This window comes from Alternaria arbusti (assembly GCF_024043155.1).
Source record: "Alternaria arbusti strain BMP 1465 chromosome Unknown scaffold_3, whole genome shotgun sequence".
Taxonomy (NCBI): domain Eukaryota; kingdom Fungi; phylum Ascomycota; class Dothideomycetes; order Pleosporales; family Pleosporaceae; genus Alternaria; species Alternaria arbusti.
The window spans coordinates 1,751,945-1,768,302 of NW_026249943.1; the positions used below are offsets into that span (position 1 = coordinate 1,751,945).

The following is a 16,358-nucleotide window of genomic DNA, read 5'->3' on the forward strand; positions in this document are numbered from 1 at the left end:
TCGAACAACGTTCGTACGATCGCAAATTCTGGTATCGAAAAAAATCTCCATCTTTGGACCCGCTGGTCTCTCAGATCGTGACTACTTCGTGACTACTTTGTGGCCTACCACGGCAGGTCTACCGACAGCCTCTGCGAGAACAGCTTACGTGATAGTCAATCTGATAAGGGAGAAATGGCGGTACTCTAGACCAAAATGTTGCACAAGAACGTCATAATTGATGCTCAAAACTTATCGCCGGTGGCTGACACGCAGACGCGCACTCATGAAACAAGTCTCGACCCTCGCTGTCATGGTCCAAGTGGGGATGCATTTTGCTCTCGGCGAAACCAGTGTGCTGGCGCTTGGAGCTGGGGTTCCCCATCCAGCAGTGGATATGCTGTTAACGGGTCGATCATTGATCACCAGGTCCTTCGCGTTGCGGATATTGCCGAGACGTGATAGCTGCAGCAATTCGCAATGCTGTCTCATGGGTGATGCATGCTATAATGTCGGTATGTTGATGCCGTCCAGTGCGTTGAGATGCGCCGTGCCATGAGAAGTGTCTGAGCACCGTCTGAACATGATTAGTATCTCAAAGCCTGACCAGCAGGCGAAGGTTTAGTCAATAGTGCTTCAGCTTGGTATATGGTGGTGTACGGCTTTCGCGTCAACCTTCCTCCTCAGGCTCTTCAGAGATCCACAAAGCACTGTTCCTTAGTGAGCATCCGTTGTTCGAGACCTCAACAACGTGGCTGTCTGCGATGTGACGTGGGTGGGCAGACCGTAGTAGTACACAAGCGTCGAAGCTTTCAGCCTTGAATCTTCCAGCGGGACCAAGTGGGAACGGAACGATCTTGGTGATTCGCCTCACTGCTATTCCCGTCTATGAGGCTCAACTCGGCTGCGACGTGCGGCTTGCCCGCACAGGAAGACCGGCCGATTTTTCGTCAGCCACATTTTATCGCGAAAATCGGCTTATCGATGACTGAGAAGCTGCAGCGAGCTAGCCATGTGAATGAAGTTGTGTTTTCAGGTTCATTGACATCATTTCGCGTTGGATAGCGAGCGCGAAGACGAGGGACCTGGGACCCTAGCCGCGAAGAGCTTTCAGGGCCAGGCTCGGTCGCGCGGTGTTCACAACGACCGTTTGACTCGGCTTCGGATGTTCCAAGCCGGAAGCCACTGCATTGCCGAGCAGGATGGATGCCGCGTATTTTCGTCCCTACCACAGTATAGCGGAGAATGGACACCGCCAGATAAACCTTGGCGCCAGAAGACTCCTCATTGCGAGGTACACGTTGCTTCGAGGCTTGGAAGTCTGAGATGCCCAGGATGCGCGGCATGTGGCTCGATGCGCAAGTATTCTACACTTAGATCTCGAATCGAAATGAGGCCCCTATATGGCGCCGGGACCAGGTAGGGTTCCCGTGATCATTAGTCCTCGTTGTTTAGGAAGCGATTTGTGGAGATCATGAGGCGGAGTTCAGGCTGACCTACCGACACCTGGGCGGAAGTCTTGGTCTCCCGACCCAGTATGGCCCGACCAGTAATCTGTCTCCGTGAATTAGTGAGGGTTGCCACGAGTTTACAGTTTGCAGTGGTCGCTCGGTAAAAACGGATCGTTGTGCGCCCATCAGAGTACTGTTCCTTCGTGGGACCGTTGGCCACTCGGCACCCGGCTCATGTGCGATCCGTCAAAACAAGCGAGGCCTGAGGTCGCGCGTTGTGGCTGGCGCATGTGGCTAGTGACTCGACATGTGCGCTCCACTCGTCCAAGACGCATCTGCCTCTTGGCTCCTTTTGGCACGATCGTGTGATCGACTTGGTGTTGAAACGTGCAATGAATAAACTCAACACGGCTGGCATTATCTGGGTTCTGCATAGATCAGCGGCGCGTTCGAAGACCTGCGATTGACAATGCCTTGCTGGCTGGCAGTGCAGGTGCTATTGTCGGGCTTGGCCTTGAGTAAGGCCGCTTATAGGACGCAGGCTGGGTCGACGAGGTCTTGATGCTATACCCCTGTCGTGACCAATATGAATAGGGCCATCTCATCAAGTTATGTAAGCCAGAGCCTGTCGATCTTGCCAATCATCATCGACGGAGTGCGGATGGTCTCACTGGAATTCATGCGTGGCCCATGTAAGCGCACGCAGACTCCTGACGGTGTGAAGATAACGGACCATCATTTCGCAGGTAGCGATAATGGGGAGATGTGCATCGCGATTCCCACAACAACCATGAAACTTTACCAAGATGGGGTTGGGCAGAATAGGTGCTCTTCGCCCAACGCGACAAGGAAGACCGCTGTTATTGACCTCAGAAAGAAGGCCGTACAGCTGCTGAACTTTGGACCTGATTACTTTCATTCCTGTAATGATACAGCTCTGGCACACGCTCGTTCCTGAGTGACGCTCTCTGTAACTTGTAGAAAGCTAGGAAGCTTCCATTAGAGCAAAGGCCTAATGACAGCGGGGTTGATCGACAAGAACCTTGAGGTGTTCGAGAACCGCCGAATTTACAAACAAGATCATGGGCTTACATGATCGCTCTTGCCAACTCCGCACTGGTCAGTTCGTAAGCCATTCAGCAAGGCGAGATAACTCGCCGAAGCCGCTCACTATTGAGATGGACAGTAGACGTGCCGTTACCGCTAACGAGCTATGGGCTCCGGGAGGACAGCGTGGGTGCTGAGGCGTATATACACGTTCAAGCGTCAGCGGGTTCCCTGAATTCAAGGGGCGAACCTCGTGAGAACCGTTGAGCGCAATTATAGCTCATGTTTCTTGCCCATAGTTCCACGCATGCAGGTGTGATGAAGGCGCTTACACGTTTGCGGGCGTTGACATTCGCAGCACGTGAATTGTATGAGCGCCCCAGGACCACGTCCGCCAAGACATGACAGGCCTTGTCAGCGTAGGCGTCGTATAGGCGTGTCGAACTTGTGATGAATACGGCGTTCGCAACAATGTACGAAAATGACCTCAGCCCCCCAACCTGACGACGCTTTGTGTGGGTCTTCCAACATCAAATCTCCCAAACCAAGGTAGTTGTATGCCTTGCCAATGGCACATGCAGCGGTGCTTGAGTGCAAAGGGCTACCAAAGTCGCAGATGAGTATAGATGAGTATGGATGAGTGAACAACCGGGGCCGATGTACGCGGTGGCTGAGGCATGGGTGATCGTGCCTACCCAAGACTCAGGAACGAAGTGGCTAACCAGGATCAACAAAAGAAATTCTGCATTGGGCATTCTCATGTTCGTGACTGGAACAAGACGCGGTCAGCAACTCTAAACGATGCAAACCGCTGAGAGTAGCTGCGCTTACATTGACAAGCGACGGTATCCATTAACAGCATGCAGCTCCTGAAGAAGGAATGCGTGCCCAGCTGTGCTTTGCCCGTCCACCGATTAATCAACTGCTGCTGGTCAGGCATTGACGGTACTTTGCGTGAGTTCGTACGCGAAACCCGCACCATCGTACAGCTTATCTCGCGCTCCAGTCCTCTTTCAGCTCGGACGGGTCACTTGCGACGTTCCGCGAGCGATTTTCTAACGTCCGAAAGAGCGAATTTTCAGCAAGCACGAGGAGGATCGCTCAGTCAGCCCGTCGTGCTTTTCTTCGGCCGAGGCCTGAGTCTGTACATGATACTTCGTCGACAAGCGGTCGAAATAACACAATTAGTGATAAAGCATTATGATGACCGGTGGACTGATTGCAGAACGCGCACATGGTGAGCCACATGGTCGACCTTGATGACGACTTCCGGAAAGCATCCAATGACTGGGAGTCGCAACTCGGGCAGCGTGTTTGTCCGCATGTTTTTGGTCGTGGATGTCGTGTTGCCGGTAGCCGAGGACAGCGAACAGCGATCTGGAGAGATTTTCGAGCGTACTTTACGCCCGCGTATTCGCCGAATTCACGTCACCTGTTCTGCTGCCACCACAGGTGCGGATTTTCTTCCATAGCAAGTTTCGTGGGCCACGGTCACGGTCCGCTGGTTGGCCGACTCCGCGCCCTCGCTTTCTCGTGTCGTCCGCCAACTGAGCCCAGTCCTTGTAAGGTTGGCGCCCTGCAACAGGCCAAGAATCCCTGCACATCGACTAATGTAATCCAACGTACGTGCGCCGATTGATGATGTGTAAGGAGACAGGGGTGCTTAGCTGCCCAGCGCCGGCGTATTTCATAATTACAGTTCCATTACAGGGCTTTTGCACCCAGGGCACAAGGTTAACGCCGAACGTCCGCCTTGACTGTTCGCTGACGTGAAAAGATATAATGCTTTGCTACCCACAGAGGGGTACGACCTTATTTAGGCCTTAATTTCCACTTCCACCTCTCGATAAAAGTACCCTTAGATACTCCACTCGGTCGACCAGATATCTCATCGACCACTACCACATTGACTTGAAGTCCAACTCAGCCACACCATTCTCACCAACACACCTTTGCTCCACTTTGCACCATACCAATCGACATGTCACCTCATAGGTCAGACTCGATGGAAGCCCAAGACAACATTAGGAAGCGAGTATGCAAGGCATGCGACCGATGCCGATTGAAGAAGTCAAAGGTATGTACGACCTCTTTTGTGCCTGTATGTCTTTCTAACCAGTGCAGTGCGACGGATCAAGCCCTTGCACTCGATGCAAAGCCGACAACGCCATCTGCGTATTTGGCGAGAGGAAGAAGTCGCAAGACAAAGTGTACCCGAAAGGGTATGTTACCATGCACCCTCGCACTAAGTTTCGATCTGACTGTTGTAGATATGTTGAGATGCTCGAACAGCAACAAACCCAATTGGTAGCCGGTCTTAGGGAACTGTACAGTCGCCTGCAACGAGGCGAGAGTTGGCCAGGACAGCCGTTGCAAGAATCCTCAGGCGGCCATCCTTTGACACACGACATCCTGGAACGTCTCGATCTTTTGCAATCACCTGGAGACGACAAGAGCCACTATGAGGGTTTCGAAGAAGATTGCAGCCGCATGCAACAAAAACTAGTTGAAGGAGGCGCCCCATACACCCGACGACGGGCATCCGTTAGCTCAGACTCTGAACATGGCCACGTTTCGCCAAACTCATCGTATAACGGTACACCGACGACCAAATCTTTCGCTTTTGACAGTCCGTTTGCGCGCCACAACGCGCCGCCAACACCGCCGATGAACAGCCCATTCCCTCGACAGTCCCAGGTAGTGTCGCCGCCAATCAAGCAAGAAACACAAATGGCACCAGCACCATACATGAACAACAGCGCTATGGATCCTTCCACTCTATCACGGGCGCCATGGATGAACGACTCCATTATGATGGACGATCCCGTAGACTTCAGCAAGCCCATGTATGGATTTGACAACTTTAGCGCATACGACCAGAACATGATGGTAGATCCCCTATCAATGAGCCAAAGCGATCCGATGATGCCAGACTGGAACATCCACAGCGACCTGGATTTCAGCAGTTTCATACAAAATCCAGTCGGCGCATAATTGGTCCGGACTTAACTCCGCTTCTCTCCGTCTCTTCGTTTAGCGTTCAAGCGTTCTGGGATCCTTTCCAATCCTATACGGCGTTCGTTTCGGTCATGGCAATCGGCGTTAATCGGCCGGCATTTGGTGGTTTTCTGGCGACTTTTCCTTATCTTCTGTGTCGAAAGTTCAACGGTTCACGATGACGTGAAATATTGCGCAAAGCATAGTTGCGACAACGCTCCGCGGATCGGCAAATTCGAATAGGGCCTCAGGTCGGTAGTACCGACCGGCAAGGCGATCGAAATTGTGGCGTTACTGTAAATCTCAACTGTATCATAGTCGAAGATGTTGTTCTCAATGCTCGCGGAATCCAGTGTGCGCGCCCTGCCCCTCGATTACTAATTGCAGCCTTCGCCCCACGCCCCCATCACATTCATCCGCACTGCCACAGCTCCATGGGCACAGGCGAACCATGACCGCATACGGCATGCCGTCCGACGGGTCGTTTGGTACTCGCGAGCGAACACTTCAGCCGTACTTCACGTGGTGACGACGGCAGAAAGGATGTCCATGAGTGCTCCACATCCTCATTAGGCTAATCAATCACCACATGCGTACTCTATGTAAGGTCAATCGCACGCACTCATTCCTCACAGTCAGAAGCTCGAACATCCAAGCGGCCATCGAGGAAAATCGATCACCTGTTTCCAAAACAAACAAAACACTGAACGCAAGCTACCACTCGCTGAGGTGAGTGCCCTCCTGTAGCTGCCCCGCTCTCACGCATTACCCCTCATCACACCACATCAGACCTCACGAAAGTGCGGCAATAGTGGCACCCGTTATAGCGTTTGAACAGCACAACTAATGAGATCGACGCAGGTCATACGTACCAATTATCACATCTGCGAGCCTATCACCAAACTAGAAAAGTCACATTGACGATCGTATCATGTCTTCGACCAAGGCTTTCACCTTTCTGCCACTGGGCGCTATCATTCAAAAGTTCGTTGTAAACGGAAAGAACATCGTCCAGGGTTTCCCAACTGCAGAGCTGTACAAGCAGCACAACGCCCCATTCTTTGGTGAGACTATTGGCCGCATCGCCAACCGCGTATCCAAAGCGAAGATCAACAACCTGAATGGGAAGTCATACCAGCTAGCGGTCAACAACGGCCCCAACTCTCTCCACGGCGGCGACCTTGGCTGGGGAAAGCGAGAATTCGAAGGACCAATTATAGTTGACCGCAATGGAAAAGAGGCTACATTATTCAAATACGTCAGCAAGGATGGCGAGGAAGGCTACCCCGGCGCTGTAGAGGTGCGCGTGTGGTATGTCCAAGCAAAGGAGGAAGTCGATGGCGCTCAACAGGAGGTCCTATACATCGAATACGAGGCTGAACTGATCGGTGATGAAGTCGAAGAGACCGCAATCAACATGACCAACCACAGGTTAGTTGTCTATCATCCTTTTCATTGACGTCTTACTGAGAGTGCATATAGCTACTTCAACTTGTCTGGAGGACCTACCATCACCGGAACTGAAGTCAACCTCATCACAAACAAGTACCAAGTCGTGGATGACGGAGGTATTCCCACTGGACCCATCGAGGAATACCCCGGTGTCAGCGCCAAGAAGACCTTCACCCTGGGCGAGAAAGAGCCCGATATTGACGACTGCTTTGTGGCCAACACAGACCCCAGCAGCATTCCCATCGACACTCGCTCTTCGCCCCTGCAGAAGCTTGCGTCTTTCTACCACCCAGAGACCAAGGTCCACCTCGAAATACACTCGACGGAACCGGCCTTCCAGTTCTACACCGGTAAATACATCGACGTACCTGCCGTTGGTGACCTTCCCGCCAGAGGCGCCCGCGCTGGCTTCTGCGTCGAACCCAGCCGCTACGTCAACGCCGTCAACGTTCCAGAATACAAGTCTATGATGGTTCTCAAGAAGGGTGAGAAGTACGGCACTAAGATCGTATACCGTGGCTGGCACGCGTAGATCTTCATTGCATTATCTCGATGGAATCCGTCTCCAACATTGGATAAGAACTAGCACCAAGTTGAAGACGTTGACTCAGCAGTCGACTCCTACAAATTAAATACATCAACGTCTCTCACGAAGTCCACATTATGCATGCACGCTGAAGTCATTTGACACTCGCTCCTCCAGTCCGTCACTGCACCTATTTGTAAAGTCACCAAAGCCTCAACGTCAACCCACGCATCATCTGTACGTCTGCGTCAATTCTAATTTAGCAATCAGTCTTCAACACTCCACTGTTTTCATCAATCACCTCTAGTAATCATGACTCGGACGGGAACGTCCGAAGATCGAGTTGTCCAGACCTCCAGCCACTGGCCCACAGCACGACGTCACACAACGTTGCTTGCGCGGCCGCCTAACATCTAGCTCCAGGTCCGGTGAGAGATGAAGGCTCTTCTGCCGCTTAACCGTGTTCCTTTACCCCAGCGAGAAAGGTTATCCAAACCTCATATTCTCGAAGGATACTAGGGCTATACGTACGCCACAAAGTGTGGAGCAGATGGTGCAATGGAATACGCCCAAGTAACATGGCACTTGGTCCTTTCCCGTATCGCTAGAACGTATTGAAGCAAAGCATGGGAAGCAAACTTTATCGAGTAGTGCACTGTGGCTGCAGGTAATACCTCGATGCGAATTAAACTCTTCAAAGCACAACGGTGGTCACTGAACATACCACGATCGCAAATATCATCGCGTCTCCACATTAGAATTCGGGACGACGGTTATCTGAAGTATGCGACTTTTGACGTCAAACTGCAGTCGCCGATCCCGTTGAATATTCTGGAGCGTTCTCCGCATCCCACCAGGTCCCCACCGTTCCCGCATCGTCTCTCAACCACGTTGTCAGCATGAGTTCATCTGTACGCGCATGCGGCGTGCGCTTACACACCCGGATCAGGACCACAGCAGTTGCGGGTACAGTATTGGGGGATAGTCCTTAGACCAGCGTAAAATCGATTTGATCGCTTTTTCCTCCGTATGTACGCAACGGCGAAAGCGTTGCTAGTGATCATCAATCAATTCCATGGTCAAAGAAAGCCTCTTGACAGAATCTGGGCCAGTATGTGCGATGAGCCACCAATCAGAAATGTGGAGAGGGGCTTGGCCGAACCGCTCAAAGTGGTGTAGCCGTGCAGCCTCCCTTTCCCCGCCGCGCGAGCCTTTTTCGGTACCGCGAATCTGGTAATCATCACCCCAGTCGTACGATGACATGAGGTTGCGCGAACATATCCAGTCGATCTCTCACCTCACTTCCACATGTCTCGAAACATCCCTCGGCAATTACGAGCTGTCCTCTTACGATACTGCGGTGGTCGGCACATTGCTGATACGGCGAAGGGATTCGATGCATGCAGCTGACTTTTGCACTCCATCGCCGACTAGACCCGCGTAGATATCGGACTCGGAGTAAGACATACGCGTCGATACCAGCCATTACCATCATCCCGCCGACGATAGCAGATAGCAGACAGCGGCACCTAATGTCGGGCTCGACAGACTTTCTCTGCTCGATCACGGCAAAGGTGCGAAGTTTTTCTTTTCTCCCTTTTCGATACACGCCCAACATGTGCTAAAACATCTAAGCTCCGGTGACTAGCCCAGTACAACGTAGAAGAAGCAAAGCCATGCGGCTAGCTTAGACATACCGAAAGCATATTCCGCCCTCTCTGGGGTTTGCCGATCTCAATGCCGGGCACGAGGAACTGCTCTTGGTGTTTTACTGTGATTACTGAAATCACAGTGGCTGGCTGTTTGTACCTTGGCAGAGCTTCACGGTAGATGGAAGCTTCATCTCAATACCACCCAGATGTATTTGAGTGCCTGAGCGATCCCCGGGAAGGACATGCTTATCAAATACCCACAGTACCCGCCTGCATGCACGACATGGCTCACAGTCACTCTTACCAAGTCCCATCCACAACCCCTTAGCCGCAAACCCTTCGGCTCAAGCCGAAATCACGACTTCGGACCCAACGTTCCCCAATCTAGAACGACACAAGGACAAGAAACCTGCCTTGGCTAACCTACACTCGACCCGAGTCCCCCAAACCAATGGAACGCCTTAAGACCCGACCATCCGCACACGTAGTACTTCTAATACAATAGTCACGCTACCAAACCACCATAGTCGTGGGAGACGACTAACTAGCCTCGTACGGGCCACTGATACGGCATTCGCATCGAGTGTCTTGCCTGACTTTGACTATGATCACAGTAGCGAAACAGGTTTCGAAGCACCACCTGCACTCTCAGGTCCGCATTCAGCAACATGGCATATGCATATATGCACAACGACGGTCGCAAGTTGCGGAAAAGTAGACTAGACAGACATGCCAATTGTCGATTTGTCGATCTCCCGAAATGTTTCGGGCTGCTGTGTTATCGGTTGGGGGGAGCTTCGGGTATCGGCACGGTTCCTTATCCGATGTATAGCCGCTGTAAGGGGTAAGTGTGGTGAGTGTGTTTGACATTGTATACGATGACGTCGACGATCGTGGAAATGTTTGTTGTTCGCGATGGGGGTATTGCGTTAGTGGAGAAAGGTGGTTGGGTTGGGCTCGGTCGTGCGTGGGTTTAGATTGGGGTCATTCCCGAAGTGCTGGTAAGGCGTGAACAGTTTTTCCTTTTCCCACGTGGGTTGGGGAGATTTTACGTTGCATTTTCTCGTGCTGGTTGGAGAACGAGCGGGACTTGCCGGTGCAATGCTTGATGTTGCTTCTTTGTATAAATTATGAATACTGGGAGGATCAGCATAATACATGTGTGTCGACGTACTTGTGATCGAAAGTACCAGCGATCGATGTAGAGTGACATCGACTCGTTCTTGTACAATCGGACGATGACCCTACTTGCGCGCGATACCAGGAATTCAGCGTAGGCCACTAGCGTACGGAGGGAGTGGAGGAGGTAGACAGCGGCTTATTAGACCGAAAGATGAGGTGGAACTGATGCATGCGTGATATCTACAGGACACACTTGAGCTACCTCTATATGTACGTCTACTTATCGATCGACAAAGATACATGACTGTATACACCGTAAGCTACTCTGTAGAACACGGTGGGCAATATATACTCTTGAAATGCCCCAAACTCCTCGCTATGCAATGAACATGTTCCTTCATGTCGATGACCTGCATATAATGGGTATTTCTCGTGCAACCATATCGTAGTCATGATATTAGTATGGCGGATTTAGAGGTTCTTCTTGGGCCTCATGTCCACGATTTCCAGGGGCGCGTCGGTCAGCTCGACCACATGACCTGGCTTGAGCGCTTCGGTGTAGATGTTATCAACGTCGTGAGGATGGAATATACCAGGTCGACTGCAGTTCAGAATGGCTTGTTTGCCCGGGGGATCAGTGAGGCGGAAACAACCCCAGCTATATCACTGTCAGTGTCTTGAACGAAACCAAGGGGAAGTTGGATGACATACCTAGGTTGTTTTGTCGGAGCGCAAACGATGGCGATGCTTTCTGGCATCATGACCTGATATCCGACATGGGTGTGCAAGTCTCTGCTGCTCATAAAGCAGGTTTGCGTCGGATGCGTGTGAATCCAACCGAGGACCATCAACTCTTCTTTGTCGCAGTAATCAAATAGCTCTTCTTCGTTCAACGTCTCGCAGGTGTCGCTCGTGCTAGTTTGTTCGGGGATGATGAGTCGTGTGATGAAGAGGGCGTTGGACTTTAGTATTCCACCCAGCATACCGCATGTTTCAAGATTGAGACGTGTGTTGGAGGAAGCAACGGCAAGGAACTGATTGCGTAGTTGGGAGGGGAGGAAAACGGGACGGAGGGGATCGCCATTCTCCAGGAAGGCAGAAGGCTTGAATGTGAACTCGTCCAGCTCGGTGGAGGGTGTCAACGGTCTCTGGTCCGGTATCTTGCTTGGCAAAGGTGGCGCGCTTTCTGATATCTTGCCTGGGACAGGAGGAGGTCGTGAATGATCGTATCGCGCATCGTACGTAGAAGCTGGAGACTTGGGCGGCAACGGCGGTGGGGCTGCCGGCGTGCCAGAGGCTCTGTATATCTGCTCTTTTGGAGGTCGCGCAGGCGCTGTGTCGCGTGACTGCGAGTCTGACCATCTTTCTTGGGCAGTCTTGTAGGGTACGGTAGGGTAGTGGTATGGGGACGCGGATTGAGACGTGGGCCGCTGGACTTGTCAGTAAAGAAGCCACACGGCTGTCGCATGAAGCTTACCGAAGAGTAAGATGTTCTGTGGCCATTTTGCTGAAGCCTCGCAACTTCTTGCAGTTGGTTTGAGATGTCGTCTCCGTCGGGCCCTTGCTGCCAGCTGTCCCAGGTGCCTCCACTGCGGCGCGCATGCTCTTCCTCCTCTGAGATGCCATGCTGTCGCACGCCTCTTCTGACAGTGTCTCTCCTCCGCACTTCTCTCTGCGCCAGTCTTGCAGCAAGCGACTGGTTCTCCAGAGAGCGCGCATCGATCGTGGGCCGCGAATCGAACGACCGTCTCTTGGGCCCCCGATCTTGAATCGCCAACCCGTCCAGCTCCTGGGGAAGAGCACCCAAGCCCTGTCCTTCCAACGATCTCAGGCTTTCCTTCTGTCTCCGTCTCCTCTCTTCGTATTCTTCGTGCCTCTTTTTGATGCGCGGCGCGATTTCCTCGAGCTTCTTCAGGTCGCGACTGACAGCTGCTGTTGCAGCATTGAGCGCTTTTCGGTTCTCGGGCTTGTTCCTGTCAGGATGGCCCTGTAGTTTCTGGAGGACGAGGTCGGCGTGTCGGTATAGGAGGAGGTATGTCTGCGCGTCGTTGCCCTCTGCTTCATAAACTTGGGCCTGGTGGGAGTGAGCATGCGCATCCCAGCCATGGCAAGTAAACACACCTCTTTCTGCATGGTGCTGGCTGTGCGCAGCCAATTCGCCAGGGGGATGTGCGCATTGTATGTATAGTTTCCGGCCTGTTCCGTCACCTCGGGCAGGCTCACGGGGGTGTTGATGGTCGCCATTGCGGAGGATGCGTGTTGCGGAGCGGCGGGGCGTACGAGGTGTGCCTAGGTATTCGCGAATGACGGCCTCAAGGCAACAACTTTGCGACAAACAGGACCGCTACCGGTGCGGGTGGAGGTGACGCGTCCTCATCAGTGACATGGGGAAACGGTGTGCGGCGTTGGCTGAAGAGAATCAAGTCTAGGGCACTGTGATGGGGGATGGGTGATGGTGGATACATGGCGGGGCAATCAGGGCCCTGCTGCGGCGCGTGGCAAGCACGACCAGCTCGACTTGACGAGGTTGGGCATCAGACACATGCATCGCGAACAAGATGGGCATAAAGGCAGACGATGATCCAAGAGACATCATGGTGGACTAGCAACGGCACTTGGATAGCAGCAAAGTCGGATATGCAGGGCAACAGAGGCGGCCGCGCGTGTTCACGTGTAATGACATCGGTGTACAGGTCCACAGAATCTAATCGCGTCTAGTATCCAAACATACGAATAGTATCTAGCAAGACGCCCTTATCTTCACTTGTCCTCTGAGTCCTCCGATAGCTTGTCCCATTCGCTGTCGGTAGATAGATCACCTGTTGATTCGCCCATGCCCTTCCTTCTCTTCAGCGCTTCGTCTACCGGTGCTGCAAGACTCGTCGCCGCCCCCGTAGTACTCGCAGTAGTAGGGCCTCCGCTGCCGACAGAAGCAGCAGCCTGTGTTGGGTTCTCTGTCTCACTTCCACCCGGTCTCTCCACAAACACCGTGCTCTGTGTCTCGGGGCGGGGCGCACGAGGCTGGCTCGACTTGGGCTTGATAGTTTGCGTTTGCTCGACCTCGGTATCCACCTCGGTATCGTCGCCTGTGTCCATGCCGTCTCCGTCGTCGCCTGCACCACCCTTCTCTTTTCCGCCCCTTCTAGCTTCTCGGATACGCTTTGCTTCCTCCTCCTTCGCCTGCGCAGCCTTGAGCTCCGTCGCAAACCAGTTTATCGACCACCAGAGACCTCCGCATAGAAGGGAGAGAATGACGAAGTGTATGCTGTACGTCGCGATGAGCATGACGAACAGCAGGACCTGGAGCGCAGCGAACGAGGCGTTTGTTGCGATAAGGAGGGTAGGCGTCGGCCCCGCGATGAAGATGGACTCCCATAGCTGTTCGAAGAAGGCTGCCATATTGTGCAGTTGTTTTTCCGCTCGCCGAGTAGGTGGTAGGCGTGCGTTCGTCGGTGCTTGCAGATATCGTCGTTCGTATTCGAAGTACTTGTACGGCCCCACGATACGGCTGCCTAGCCAAGTGGACAGGTGCGGCGTTGGGCGATGCGACTTGCAAGCTGTGTAGTGAATTGATATGCGAAAGTGATTTGGCCGTGTACCAACGCCAGAGTAAACTGACGGAGCGGCGTGCTGGAGTCGGGAGAGATGCTCGAGTGCTGTTTGATGCCCAGGTGTGTCGCGGGGCTGGCTTCGGCAGAGCTGTCCAAGCTAACCCCCGGTCATTGCCCTACCGCGTCACGCGTCGTGACCACTATATTACTCCGCCGCTCCATAAGCCTTTAGACGCGGCAATCGTGCCTCGTGATCAGAATCACATGCATCATACCTGCTACCGTCCAAGCATCATCGAGTCTTCTCACAACGATCTGCGCCCATACGCCTTCACCAGCCTCATAGCTATGCCTCAATAGGCAATTGCATTACTTATCGTCATTGTACGGATAGCTCAACACCCTCTTGTCCGGCTCCCCATACATACGCTCTTACAGCAGAAGCTTAACAAGGCAGTCACTCCACCTCTGCGCGTTGTGCACTGCCTATCTTCTGTGCTTCTTCGACTTTCTTGACATTCTTGTGCTCGAACCCAAAGGACGCAACCAAGGCAAGTCCACTCGTCACCAGTAAGAAGAGAAAAACGTCCCGAATGGCATTTTGGTACGCCAACTTGTTCGCTCCATTGCTGTTCAGTCCTTCCACCGACGAATCCGGAAGGCCGGACTTGACGTCTACTGTCAAGCGACCCAAGAATATAGTTTGCGATATACAGAGGCTTACTGCACCGCCGAGTTGAAAGGCAAACTGTAACAATGCTGAAGCGAAAGTCAGATCTCAGATAACATGACGTAAACAAGCCTTACCATTCCCGGTGACCATGTCTTCCTCCTTCAAGACAGCCGACACAGCTGTGTACGGTAGATTGATCGCGCAACCAGTACCAACACCACATATGATGAAATATGCCGCCCACACACCATGGTAGGTGCTGACGTTGAGTAACGTAATGAGCCCGGATCCGACCTTCATTCGAATGGTTAGTTGATCCGGGCGATAAAGTTTCCAACTGGAACTTACTACGCTCAGGCCAGTCCCAAGGATGATGAATGGCGTCTATCGAGACTCAGTCAAAAACAGCGACATCGTTCTACCGAAACTCACGTAATAGCCTGATCTCGAAACTAGGGCCCCAACCACTACTACAGTCAAAATCTGCGTCAACGTCAAGAACAAGATCTCTACACCACTCCTTTGCGCGCTGAATCCCTTTACTGTTTGAAAGAACATGGGTACGTATACTCCGTACTATCTTCATATCAGTTTCGTCGGGAACATGTACGCGGGGAGCAATTACATACCGAGAAATTTGGCATCGAAAAGAAGAATAGATACACGACCCCAAAAGCGATGGACCGTTGCTCGAGGACTCCAAACGGTACAGATGCGTCTTCCCCCATCTTCCACTCCACCAAGAGGAACAGCACAAGCAAGATGCCGGAGACGGCGAAAAGGCCGATGATGCTGGGCGAGCTCCAAGGAAGACGGTGGCCGCCCCATTGCATTGCCATGAAGAGACAACACATGAACGCGATCAGCAAGAGACTGCCTCCCAGATCAAGCTTGAAGAAAAAGCGTCCAACATCATGGCCGCCGTTGGAGGTCTTCACTTTCCCAGCTCGATTTTCTCTATCAAGTCTCAAAAACACCGCAACGAGTCCTAAAACCATGGCACCCAAGGGCAGATTGCTTGCAACCCGTAAGCATAGAATTATCGATCCGGGGCATACTCACATCCAGAAGCACCACCGCCATAGTCCTCGATCAGCCAACAAACCTCCCACCACTGGCCCGACCCCAATGCTAACCCCAAACGCACTGACAAATAGCCCGAAGAAGAAGGGTCGCTGGGATAAAGGAACAATCTTCGTTACCACGGCAAAAGAACCTTGCATTAATCCCGCTGCTCCGCATCCTGCCACCGCTCTCCCTAGAATGAAGACTGCAGATGAAGGTGCGACCGCGCAGAGTACACTACCGACTAATGGTTACATCAGCTTATCGTTTTGTACACCCTACACTCATATTAGACCAAGAAAGCACCCGACGTACCTTCGAACACCCCCACAGAGACAAGATACAGCATCTTGACATCCCCCACTTTATACAGTTTCCCCAATGTGGGCTGCAGCGCTGTGAGCGCGAGAAGATACGCACTTCCATACCATGCGAGATGGTCGAGGACGTGGAAGGTTTTGATTATGGTCAGCAGGATGGGGTTGAGGATTATGGTGTCGAGGGCTACGAGGAAGGTGCCGAAGTAGAGGGAGGTTACAATGAGGATGACATGGGCTTTCGGTGTGGATTTTGATGTGACAGAAGGAGTGGGCGAGGAGTAGTGGTAAGCTCGATGGATGGGGACATGGTAGGATGTGGTTGGCGTGTTGGAGGGGTTGAGTATGTTAGAAACGATGAAGTTGTTGACTTGAAGATGGGAGATGTTGAGGCTTCCGGCTTCTTGAACAAAAATTGTCTTTTCAGGCTTCCTCTCACGAATGTAACTACGACGGGGTCCACATGGCTGGCATCGGCCTGTCTGTCACAAAACAGCAACATCTTCAGCAGTTTCGAAACGAGTAT

At 52.5% G+C, this 16,358-nt stretch overlaps 4 protein-coding genes across 4 annotated transcripts; 2 read left to right on the forward strand and 2 right to left on the reverse strand.

Annotated features, from left to right (window-relative positions):
• Positions 1 to 4,458: 4,458 nt before the first annotated feature.
• On the forward strand, positions 4,459 to 5,471 carry J4E86_003256 (uncharacterized protein; the record flags this gene model as incomplete). Its single annotated transcript, XM_051443812.1, has 3 exons — positions 4,459 to 4,554; positions 4,602 to 4,699; positions 4,748 to 5,471. 3 exons carry the CDS (start codon positions 4,459 to 4,461, stop codon positions 5,469 to 5,471), a joined length of 918 nt encoding a protein of 305 aa, XP_051305307.1.
• Positions 5,472 to 6,405: 934 nt separating this feature from the next.
• J4E86_003257 (uncharacterized protein) lies at positions 6,406 to 7,458 on the forward strand (the record flags this gene model as incomplete). The annotated part of the gene is made up of 2 exons (XM_051443813.1): positions 6,406 to 6,905; positions 6,957 to 7,458. 2 exons carry the CDS (start codon positions 6,406 to 6,408, stop codon positions 7,456 to 7,458), a joined length of 1,002 nt encoding a protein of 333 aa, XP_051305308.1.
• A 3,239-nt stretch (positions 7,459 to 10,697) lies between these two features.
• Positions 10,698 to 12,470, reverse strand: J4E86_003258 (uncharacterized protein; the record flags this gene model as incomplete). Its single annotated transcript, XM_051443814.1, has 4 exons — positions 10,698 to 10,884; positions 10,938 to 11,656; positions 11,704 to 12,300; positions 12,348 to 12,470. 4 exons carry the CDS (start codon positions 12,468 to 12,470, stop codon positions 10,698 to 10,700), a joined length of 1,626 nt encoding a protein of 541 aa, XP_051305309.1.
• A 516-nt stretch (positions 12,471 to 12,986) lies between these two features.
• On the reverse strand, positions 12,987 to 13,625 carry J4E86_003259 (uncharacterized protein; the record flags this gene model as incomplete). The annotated part of the gene is made up of 1 exon (XM_051443815.1): positions 12,987 to 13,625. The coding sequence occupies one exon, from the start codon at positions 13,623 to 13,625 to the stop codon at positions 12,987 to 12,989; it is 639 nt and encodes a 212-aa protein (XP_051305310.1).
• Positions 13,626 to 16,358: the final 2,733 nt, after the last annotated feature.